Genomic DNA, 12,039 nt, shown 5'->3' on the forward strand with positions numbered 1-12,039 from the left:
TGCCTGACATTATATTCCGACTTGCTTCCCCATCCATTACCGTCACAGAGACCGTGGGCCCAGACGTCGTCAAGCCAGACCCCACCGTCCTGACCCAGAAGAAGGTCTACATCCAGTTAAGGAAGAGCAGGAAGCTACAGTTCGTCGTGGGAGGCTATGCCTACCTGCTCCCTTGGACGTCTGTGGTCATCCGATGTCCGACCCGGCGCTTCCGCAAAGGTCACATCCAGTGGCTGAAGGAAGGGAAACCCCTGGTCGGCCTCCCCCACATCTCCATCACGTCCCTGGGTTATGTCAAGATCCAGCAGCTGCGAGCGTCCGACGCCGGGGTCTACACCTGTGTGGCGGGTCAGGCCCAGGAGAACTTTGTCCTGAAAGTCATCGGCAGCAAGCAGAAGCTCTCCGTGCCGGAGGGTGGTGGGGACTCGTGGCTCCTCCAGGACGACCGGCGGAAGGCTAGCCCTCAGGAGGTGACCCTGGCAGGGGAGAGGCTACAGGAGCTACGGCTCTCCTTCAACCGATACGACGGCATCGTCCAGCACTTGCTCGCCATCAGAGGCTCCTCCGTCCAAGACAACAAGCATGCCGTCGACGCGCCGCGCTCCTCCGGCGAAAAGAACCGGTCGACGCTCAAAGAAGAGGAAGCGTCGCCCGCGGAACTCTCCAGTCCAATCGTGCTGATCGCCGAGACCCAGAAGCTGGACGAGATCGCCCACAACCTCTCCGAAGGCATCGGCAGACCGCAGGGGGAGCTGCTCATCGCCCAGCTGCTCAGCGAGCTCACGGTGGTTCAGGGCGAGACCAACGAATCCACTCTCCACCCTCCGGACAAAGCGGAGTCTTCCACTCAAGGACCCCTCCTTTACAGGCCTAACGTCAAGTCCCACGCGACGACGAGACAAAGAGGCCCGGTCTTCATACAGCGCCCGAGGACGTTTGGCGTGGCACCCTCGTCCTCGTCCTCTGAGCTGGTGGTCCACGTAGGGACGCCGGTGTCACTGCAGCGCCGGGTGACAAGCGTGGAGTTGAGGTGCGAGGCTTCGGGAAATCCGGAGCCCAACCTCAGCTGGACAAAGAATGGAAGGGAGTTGCAATACAGCAGCAGGTAAGGCAACTTGTGCGCAAAGAGTTTAAAGTTATGATTAGTAGACAGTATGTCATTAGTAGTATGTCAAGAAGTGATTTGGAGTTGCTGTCTGTGTATCCCCACCCAGGCAGTTGCCTGCAGTGTTGATTTTGTCGACTAATACTATGGCAAATAAATGTTCGTAGACTTCGTACCTTTTTTCACTGATGAAAACTAAATGGAAACTACATGAAAACTAAGCTATGGTCACTAAAACTAAGACTAAATATATTGACAATTTCGTTAACAAATAAAAACTAGACTAAAATGTTTGGAAGGGACTAGTGGACAAGAGCATCGCGTTCGCGCTGCGACACGTTGTGAGCTTGTAGATCTGCTATTTTCAGCAAGTGTAAAATTACGTGTGTCATTACGACGGCATCAAGGCCCACCAAAAGACATTTTAGTCGACTAAATCAACTGTAGATTTAGTCATCTAAAACTAGACTAACACTAAAACATTCCAGGTGACCAAAATGTGACTGAAACATCACAATAAAAAAAAAAATCAAAGAGACTATGACTTTACTTTTATGACTAAAAAACGATGAGATTTTCAAGAGACTATGACTAAAACTAAAATCAAAGTTTGGTGTCAAAGTCAACACTGCTGGGCAGTTGCCTGTACTCCAGAACACTTGTTGAAAGATGAAGTGTTCTACATGCAGTGGTTTATCTGGTCCTTTGCGTTGGCAGAGTAGGCCTGTTGCCAGACGGCTCGCTGAGGATCCAGTCTCCGTCCAGGGTGGATGAGGGCCTGTACTCGTGTACCGCCAGGAACCACCTAGGGTCCACCTCTCTGGCATCACGGCTGCAGCTTATAGGTGAGCAAATCATTATGCATTAGTAGTATTTTACGAATATCTTACACATATACCACGAATATGTTTTGGATATAACTTTCATTTTTGTCAATAAAACGCCGGCATAATGAATACACTGACTGTACTGCACGAGTACTTTATTATGCCTGGTTTTGTGTTTGTTTTCACCTGTTTCATTTCACAGTTTAAATTATCGTGCAGCTTTCAGCTATTATCTTTTTGAACACTGCATGTTGCAATATACACACGCACATGTGCATGAGCGTGCGCGCACACACACACACACACACACACACACAGATACGCACGCATGCACGCACGCACGCACACACACACACACACACACACACAGAGCAGATAAAAGCTTTTACACTGACTGCGTCAGCCTCTGTGAATGTATCGAAAGCTCCCGGCCAGCAGGGTCGCCTTCTTTAACGTCCCTGTTCTCCAAGTGAGCTAGCGTGATTAGTGGTGACCGTTCCGTACGCTTCACCATCAAAGAGCCGCCATGCACCGTCCCTCCGTTTCCTGATGTCCCGCCACTCTCCCTCCCCATACGACAACAATTAGAGATTCCAGGCAGCATTTCAAAGCAGATTAGGGCGGGTGCGTCCCATTCGCCTAATCTAAACGGAGGGGATAAAGGAGCTTAAAAGTGTTGAAAAGGATCCAAACAGAATCTCATGGACCTTTCAAGTCCACTGCAGTGAAAAGGCCAACATTATAATGGGGGCTGTACTTCCGACATCGCGCTCGTTCCACGGATAGGAAGCGAGCCCAGGTCGGAGGCCTTTCAAGAAGAATGTGGCACGGAGCACAATGGATTTCCTTAAATGGAAAATGTACCATTAAATAGGTCTCCCATGCCATTTCTATGATGTTGAACAGTCCCGGTGTGATTTGTGAACTTTAGGAGTCTTCCAAAGCTACGGCCAAGAGAGCCAACAATCTTGATAATGTTAGACAAAGACAAATGCTTCACCGACAGTCAATGGGAGACAGATTTTATAGACTCGGATGCATTTGATGAAATATAGGCAGGCTGAACCTTTTATGCAGAGATATGGTATAATACTTGTCCAGTTTAATGATCATTCGTTCAGTGGTGTTAAGAGGCCAATTCACCACAAGAGTGAATGTTTCTGACACAAGTGTCCTTAGATTTTCTTTTTAGAAAAGGTTATTTATTTCTGTATCAGATACTTACCGTAGTACTTATAATTCTATTATTGTGTTGTTGTTATTCATGGCTGATGTATCAGAAAAAAAGTTTTGTCCTAAAGTGACTGCAAAAATGTGTTTCAAAAAAAGCTTTATACCCTGTTCTAACGTACTGTATATAATGATGTGACATAGCTGTGTTTACAAAATGCTGTACCCCCCCTCCAACCGTATATCGTTGCTGTCGGGAGGAAACCTCCTAACTCCCCTTTTGAGGTTTTTGATTTTTTTTTCTTTAGCATAAATCAGTGTTATTGAACACCCTTTACGTCTGTGTGTTGTTATTGAACCAATGGAAGGTAGTAAAACACTCGTTGGACAAAACCTCTTAACTCCACTGGACCCTCAAACTGTCTGCTAAAGCAACTAACTCCACCACCGCTCCCCCTCTCATGCAAGTAATTGACAATATATAAACTCACAACACCAACTTTGATGAGGCTGTATTGCTTTGTTTTGAAAATATACGGTTTTCTTAATTTCCTGAAAAAATTATAATTTTAATTTCCTACATTTTGGCGAGGTTTCTTCGAGGTTTCTTCCCGACAGCAGAGATAGGCTTTACTGTTTTTATTGTATTTTGACACTTGCGTTGGCAATGTAAACGCATGTTTTCTCATGCCAATAAAGCTCCTTTATTTAATTTAATTGAATTGAATATCCTACAGTGCTCATTATAGTTTGTGCTTGCTAATTACTTTCAGGTGATGAAGCAAAGGCTTGTGGCCAGGGAATGGGTACGCCGGACGATGGCTCCATTTGTCCGGACAGAAGCAACAGCAGCCAATCACTTGAGCTGTGCAATGGACAAGCCTGCCCCTACAGGTAATGTCGCTGCTACTGCATGTCAACGTTGTCAATGTGGAGACCCAAGTTTACATGTTATGATGAGGCCACCTTCACACCAGTGTTGTTTTTGGCAGCCAATTTTGATTTTAGTTTTAGTCATAGTCTCTTGAATAGATTTCATTTAGTTTTAGTCACATTTTCGTCCCCTGTAATGTTTTAGTGTTAGTCTAGTTTTAGTCGACTAAATATCATAAGATTTTAGTCGACTAAATCTACAGTTGATTTAGTCAACTAAAATGTATTTTGGCGGGCCTTGATGCTGTCGTAATGACTGTTTTTACACTTGCTGAAACTAGCCCATCTACAAGCTCACAGCGCGTCGCAGGGACACAGGGACCCCCCCCCCCCCCAGAAGCAAAGATCTGAGTTAAAGACGTTCACTCTGAAAGAATATATATTCAAAGCTTTGCGCCACATTTTCACGATTAAAAAAAAAACTAGCAGATCTACAAGCTGGTTGCGCGGCACTAGGAGTTAGGATGGACAGTGTCAAAACCAAGTGCAGACATCATGTCCTCGGGGAGCGAGAAAGAGCGCCGATCGGCAGCATAGTGAAGGGAAACCATGCATATCTTCCCACCAGCCCTAAGACCTACAAGCTTCCTGTCTAGTCTCACATCCTCTGTGTGTCGTCTCCTAGTGAATGAAAACACAGCTTTCGTGGGGCGTGTGCATGCATGTATGTTGTGTGTGTATACTGTACACACAGGCAAAAACTTATTTGAATTTGCGGCATTCAATTTAAATATTGAAATGACACAGTTATACACAGTAAATTATACCAATCATTCGTGTGAAATATTACGGTGCATATGGAAGACACGCAGTTTGTTTTATTTCATCGTTGATTTGGACCCGTTTCCTTCCTGTGTCTTTTTATTTAACCTTTATTTAACCAGTAAAAAACACACTGAGACTGCGTCTCTTTTACAAGTGGGAACTGGCCAAGAGGCAGAAATAAAATTACTCTTCAATACCACATCGTCAATGTTACATTTTGGACCAGCAAATACAACATCCATAATACACCTCAAAGTACCTATGAATAAATACAGTACCTAATGAATAAATACAATTCCTGTGTCTTCTTTTTTTGGAACAACAGGTGGCGTGCGGCCCCTTGGTCACCCTGCTCGGCCAGCTGTGGGACAGGTGTTCAGAACAGGGGGGTCACCTGCACACAGGGTCCTCCTGAGGTCCACGTCAGAGAGGTAGAGGCCCACCTCTGTCTAGGAGCAGGGAGAAGACCCCCAGACGTCAGGCCATGCAACCTTCTACCCTGCGCCAGGTGGACCACCACTCACTGGGGGCCGGTGAGTCCCCTACTAAACCCATTTAGGCCTGACGTCGAAATTAAAAAATATGTCTTTTTAAAATGTATTATTTTCTCATGTTTCTATATCAGTGGTTCTCAATATGGTGGTTCTCCAAAATTATGTAATGTAATTGTAATGTAATTGACCGCCGACACCCATCTGAAAATATGTTGTTCCATGGACCCCCCAGAAGCAAAGATTTTAGTTAAAAACTGAAACTCTTAAAGAATATATATTCAAAGATTTGAGGCACATTTTCACAAAAAAAGAAAAATAGTAGACCTACACAGAGTGCTGCGCTATGAGCTTGAAGATTTGTTATTTTTCAATAGCTAAAGTATAACAATACTTTAGCTATTTGGTGTTTGGTGTTTTGGGAAACACCAAAAGTGTTTCCCGCCCAAAATGGGTTAAACCCTGACCACATTGAAGTCTCAGCAAGTCACAGGGGGAAAAAAAAGTCATATTGCTTTTCATTTGCTAATTGCAGAATTGTGTTCTGCATTGTGGTACTGTATGTATATTCTTTTACATCTTGATAGTTTTTGGTGCAAAGCTAAACATGTTAAATCATTTGGATTTATTTGTTTTGTGTAGGTTTTTATTATTTTTTTCTTCTCTCTCCAAAATGACATTTGAACAAGAAACTGGTTTATTAACTGAGTGTTTAATTGCCCTCCACTAAAGATTTTTATACTGGTGATATTTCATAAACAAGTCTAGACAGCAACCAACAGTAAAAAAAGAAAAAAGAAAGAGGAACTAACCAGGTGTTATTAAATTAAAAAGGCGCCAGTCGCCTTTTTAATTTAATAAAGGCTTCCCTCCTCCTTACTCCTTACTCCTCCTAACTTTGAGTGCCTGGATCGTCTCTGTTCTATCTATACTTTTTTTTAAATCTAAACCACCACAGTACTTATCTTATATTATTACTTATATATATTCAACATATTAACTATTATACTGTACCACAGGTAGTTTCAAGGAAGCAATCTTGATTGGTTGAAATAGCTCTCTATACCCGTGCTTCAAACGAGCATCACCGCACACCTAAAAAACAGCTGTGCTGGGCAGTGCCCGCAGGCAGTGGCTACTAAGCTAGGTGTTTACACATGACATTTTAGGTCGTAGTGGCTACATCTGTCAAATATATGTTTTTTTGAGAGGTGCCAGCCCCTCCAAATCCAGCTTTTGGTGTGTGTCCACAAACTTTGTCCTTCTCAAACATTCATTTCCCATTGACAATGAATTTTACCTCATAGTGTCTGAGCAAATAGTGTCTATTTTACATAACGATGATGTACGATGATAAGAGCGGCCCTCTTTTCACATGGGTGTGATTTTTTTTCTTCTTACGGAACTGGCCTATCGCCGTCAGCTTGTTCCTGCAGCAACGCAGGCAGGCCATTAATGACGGTAACGCACACCCTCTTGTGTAATATTGCTTAATTAAACGCCACTTCCAGTCAACTCATCATCCCCATTCTAATTAAGTACTGTATGTACCTGGTGTCCAATAGAGTGCTGAAGGGATGATTTTTGTAGGTCTGAGGATATTTTCAATGGACTTTGTGCACTGGATATAGGATAAAATAAGGAAATAATGTCTGTAGCAAACAATTTAACAAAGGCTTATGATATTACTGTGTTTTAGGCATCAACATAAAACTCATACTGCACGAGTTTTGTACCACACAAGCAGTTTATATTGAACAAAAACAAAAGTATAATGTCTTCAAAATTCACAGTTCAGGGTTGTGTGTAATTTACTCTTAGTATACCAAAGACATCATTTGAAAACCCTGTGGTAAAAGTGGAATGCAATGCATTGCTAACTCACTTCCAGGTCTTGGACTAACATGTGTTCTATTGTCACAATTAATTTCCTAACGAAACACTAACACGGCTGCTTTTACCAAGAAAATGGATTCCAAATAAAAACGTGCTTGTAATCTGGATGAAATGTCTGTTTCAGTGTCACGGTCACTGTGTGGGCCCCAGTCTGGCAGCACAGCACCGCCATGTGTATTGCCAAGACACAAACGACACTAAGGTCCCCCAGAGACAGTGCAATGGCCTCCAAAGGCAAGTATTGATATAATGTAACATATCCATTCAGTCTCTTGTAACTGTACAGTATATTAACAGAAATATCAGGTAGTTTGTTTTTTATTAGTTTTAGTATTAGTTTATTTTAAAAAAGTAATGTAGGGTACATCATCGGTAAGGAGCTAATTCAGTCAAAACACTGGCACAGCCATTTTAACCTTCTTTTTATTCTTATTTTCAATTAAAGCTGCTATAAGCAATAATATGTCAAGATTTCAATGCCTTTTTTTGGGGGGGGGGGGGGGGGGGCACAATTCACACAATTGCCTGGACACAATTCAGACAGCCAGCAATGGGTAGAACGCTCCCAAAACAATGTAGTCTCTGACACATCTAGGGGTTGCAATCTGCATTCAAATGACTAACCAATCAGGAAGCAGACAGGCAAATCAACCAATGACAAAGCTTCTAGGAAAATCTTTGAATGCAGATTGTGGCCCCTAGATGTGTCACAGAGACTACCCATTGCTGGCCGTCTGAATACCAAAAATATTATTAAGCAAGACATATTATTGCTTATAGCAGTTTTAACTACAATGTCATTGTTATGTATAACTACAGTATATAATAACCTTTCCTGTGTGTCCACACTAGACCCAGTTCCCATAGGAACTGTTCCACCGAGGCCTGTGGCCTGCAGTGGCGTGTAGGGGCGTGGACGCAGTGCACGGCCACGTGCGGGCGCCACGGCTTCCAGTCGCGGCAGGTCACCTGTGCACACCGCCGCTCCGGCAAGCCGGCCCGCGAGCACCACTGCACCTGGAGGCCCCGCCCTCCCAGCTGGCAGCGATGCAACATCCGCTCCTGTGGAAGAGGTGCGAGACAAACGGTTACTCCTGTGATGTTGTGATCTTCTGCAATGTTTAGTTTTTATTCATATTGGATTTTAAAAACGCATTGTTTTAGACCCGTGATTATCAAACTCTTTCATATCAAGGACACCCAAATGAATATGTACAGTATCTGGCCACGGACCACCATCTGAAAATATGTCGTACGGTCTGAATGTGTTAAGGACCCCTTGGCAAGGACATTTGCAGTATTTATTTTATACCATGGGGTGCAATTGAAAGAAAAATCAGAGGTGCAAAAGACTAATAACTGTAAGAATCTGCTAACTTTGCTCTGCAAACTAGCCAATCCTCTGTGTTCTGTTATAAAATACAACCTTTTGTTTTGAAGGTTCAAGTTTTTAGCTCATTATAAATAAATCTCGGAGTTCTGACTTGCCAATGAACACGATGTAGGCCGGGAGGCCCTGGTTTATAAGATGGGTAGAACAGCTAATAATATAAATATTAGAATGATGTACACATAGGCTTTAAGATGTCCCACGGCATGTTTCTTGAGTTCAAACAGGATTAGGGTTTAATCTCTTTTCCTTTAGCACGGCAGGCTTACATTGAGTTCTTCCTCTGTGTGTTCCAGCAGGCGAGTGTCGGGACAGCACCAGGTACTGTGAAAAGGTGCGGCAGCTGGAGCTCTGCCCGCTGCCTCAGTTCAAGAGCCGCTGCTGTCTGTCCTGTCGGGACACCTGAGAGAGAGAGACACGCCGGCGGGGCGGGGGGAGGGGCAGGGCAAAACCCACAAACAAAGTGGACAGGTCCAGGACTGGTCTGTTGAGACAGAGAGCGGAGATCTTGAATCCCCTACTACTACGACCCCCTGAACACCTCCCCAATAACCGTGGTGGAGGCTTGAAAGAGGGGCAGGAATCGTGGAGGAATGTTTGCATACTCATCATACCGTGTGTGATTGTGATCTTAACTTTGTGGCGCTGGGTTTTGGTTTGAGAAGGGGACATCACTGTTAACGAAGGCCTCGTTGGGTTTTATTCTGTGTTCTCTTCAACTGAAGCTTGTGTGTCAACGGCAAATGTGACTTGGTTAGATTTCCTCTAGTCTGTAGGGAAGAGCCTATCTAATGGGCAATTGATGATTGCGTTAGCTAGACATCTATAAGAATGATGAATGATGCAGTGTTTGTTATAATCACTGGATAGTGTTACATTTGTCTTTCATAGCAGTGGTGTCTGTCGAACACAAATCAAAAGGCTAACCTTTGACACAGGTGATGTCAGTAAAATCCCAAGACATATTTTAAGCCCCTTTTTTATTTCGAGATTTGATGTCCAAGTGTGCGGCACAGGTGAATAGATGACATCATGGTAAATATGGTTTAATCCAAACAATGGGATATTTTACCACGATCAATTGGACAATGGACAAGGACTTTTCATTTTGGGACAGTAGTTAGCGGCTCTCTGTTAGCTTTATTGTGACCGCAATGATTGGTCAGGTTATTTCAATGAGTGATATCTGAAATATGATTTCAGTTGCTTCGACAGTATCGGCTTAAGTTTAGAGAACAACATTATTTGCATGGATTGCACTTAAATGGTGGAGCGAGACTGAAATGCAAGCAATTTAATGAAAAAGAAATCATATATTTATCTTTGCACTAATAACTCTCCCAAGTCTCTGTTAAGAACACGACTTGCAGTTTTGTTTTTATGTAGTAAAAAAAAATTGTCTCATGCTTTGAAGGAGGAAGCAAAGTCAAAATATCCCTTTAACCACTTTTGTGATGCAAGGTTAGGTTGAAATATAATCCCTCCTAACAAGCAAATGTAATTTACTATTTTCACTGAGATATATGATTTTATCCTCAAGTTTGGTCACGCAGTAATTACCAGCCAGTAATTCGACAGCCGGGCTTACAACTGGACTTGTGATCCGCTACAGTAGAATCGGTAAGTGAAAATGGCCACTGTGTCTGTGTGATAATGTGGGGGGAAAAAAGGAAGAAAAAAAAGGTAGCAGCTTTTGTTATGTAACTCCTTTGGTTAGTGTGCCAGATAGGCATTGTTTGCACTTTTGATATTAATATTATGTCTTGGGTTCCATATCCCTTAGCAGTCGTGATCACATACTGTACCACCAAAGTCACAATCAAGAACTTACAGTATACTCCACACTTAATTGGTCGGTCAGTTATGCCTGGTTCATTATTGGTTACTTGCTGTCACTCACTGAAATGAGCACATCTACAATTAAGTTGACAAACGTATCACAAGCTTGTAGATCAGCTATTTTTGGTGGTGACCAGGGATGTGCACACATAGACATCAAAGGGGGCTTCAGCCCCTGCCCTTTTACTCGTCTGTAAAACAACTGCCCTCTCCAGACCGAATGCAGCATTCACTATGGTGAAAGAAACGTAAATGCCACTCCTTTCCTTCCATGCCATGCTTTAAGGCAGCATTCAGGACTCAGGAGAATAGTTATTTTTTTCCTGAAGTTTCCTGAACTTGAACACAGTATTTTGCGTTAAACAAATTTGTTTAAAAATCCATGTCGTTACACCACATCTCCAGTAGCTAAAGAGTGCTGGTTTGCGCCACGAAAATAGCTGATCCACAAGCTCTCAACGCGTCGCAGCGCAACGCGTTGAGAGCTTGTGGATCTGCTATTTTGGTCCAAAAGTGCCCGATATGGGATTTCAGCCCCTGCACCTCTAACACTCTCTGCACGTCCCTGGTGGTGACTGAGCAACGCCAGTGTGCAACCAAGTATAAATCACCCTTTAAGGAAGTGGTTGTCTTGTATTACTGTCAATGAGATGAGAACAATTAAGGTATCACGATGAGATATTTGTACTCATTTTCTTGAGCTATGTAGATATTTGTTTTTGCTGAAGATTGATGCTCTGTTGTCTTTTAACTATTTATTATCATGCGTGTTCTTTGTGCAAATGTGATAGTTCTTTTGTAAATAATTGCAGTGGTGAGATATATGAGCACACATGTTTTCCCCTGAGATCACACAGTTCTGTGTGCATGCCATGGGGAACCTCCACTGGTGACTTGATGTATTGCTCCGTCTCTCAATGCCAGGCTAATCACTAGACAATAAATTCAGTAACATTCCCTTTTATATAACAGTTTGTTATGGCTCTCTCACTTTTGGTTTGTGACAATTGTGACGAATGCATACATGTGTTATTGTTTATTAGATTAGACGCAGACAGATACATATAATGGCATAATTAAAATGACATATAATGGCATAATTAAAATGATTTAAAAAAAGGATAAAAAAAAATCAATATACAATATAGAGTAACTGATCATTGTACACCAGAGAATTTAGACTAGAAAAATGTGCTCCTCGGAGCACAGGTCTCCGCCAGGCCCGATAGTAGAAGTCAGTCCTTTAGCCAATCGGGATGAAATATGAAAAATCGTATTGATCCGTCTTCATGACATAACTATAAAGATTATGTGTACCGATTTCGTACACATGTACCGTTTGGACAAAATCTGTATGAGCACCTGGTGGTGCTATAACAGGCCGATGTGAAAAATGTGGTGCAGATGGTTCTACTCTGACATCCAGGGAGTGTGTTTGCACAGTTCCGTCGGGCCAACGGTGCCGGAGATTACGTGTCCACAGACGGACGGACAGGTCACACCTTCGGCCTGGTGGAGACAATTAGTAGAATCCATAATAAATATCTCTCAAAAATGGACAACAAAATAGTTACAGTAATTACTTTGTGGCATGCCATTACATCATGGCTAAATAAAATGAAA

General features: G+C 43.0%; 1 protein-coding gene across 4 annotated transcripts in view; it reads left to right on the forward strand.

Moving 5' to 3' along the window:
- Positions 1-11,385, forward strand: part of LOC308335697 (ADAMTS-like protein 1) — a 157,840-nt gene extending 146,455 nt beyond the window's left edge. For 2 of the 4 annotated variants that reach the window (XM_080792856.1, XM_080792858.1), the window contains 7 exons: positions 49-1,105; positions 1,823-1,950; positions 3,876-3,996; positions 5,126-5,333; positions 7,312-7,421; positions 8,040-8,260; positions 8,874-11,385. In XM_080792856.1, coding sequence (XP_080648982.1) covers positions 49-1,105; positions 1,823-1,950; positions 3,876-3,996; positions 5,126-5,333; positions 7,312-7,421; positions 8,040-8,260; positions 8,874-8,983 — 1,955 coding nt within the window. In that variant the 3' untranslated portion in view covers positions 8,984-11,385. Of the gene's footprint in view, positions 1-48; positions 1,106-1,822; positions 1,951-3,875; positions 3,997-5,125; positions 5,334-7,311; positions 7,422-8,039; positions 8,261-8,873 lie in introns of those variants that run through there. The other 2 variants (XM_080792857.1, XR_013966076.1) reach the window with 2 other exon arrangements.
- The last annotated feature ends 654 nt before the right edge of the window (positions 11,386-12,039 follow it).

The sequence above is a fragment of the Protomyctophum bolini genome (genome assembly GCF_963924005.1).
Source record: "Protomyctophum bolini genome assembly, chromosome: 20".
Lineage (NCBI taxonomy): Eukaryota > Metazoa > Chordata > Actinopteri > Myctophiformes > Myctophidae > Protomyctophum > Protomyctophum bolini.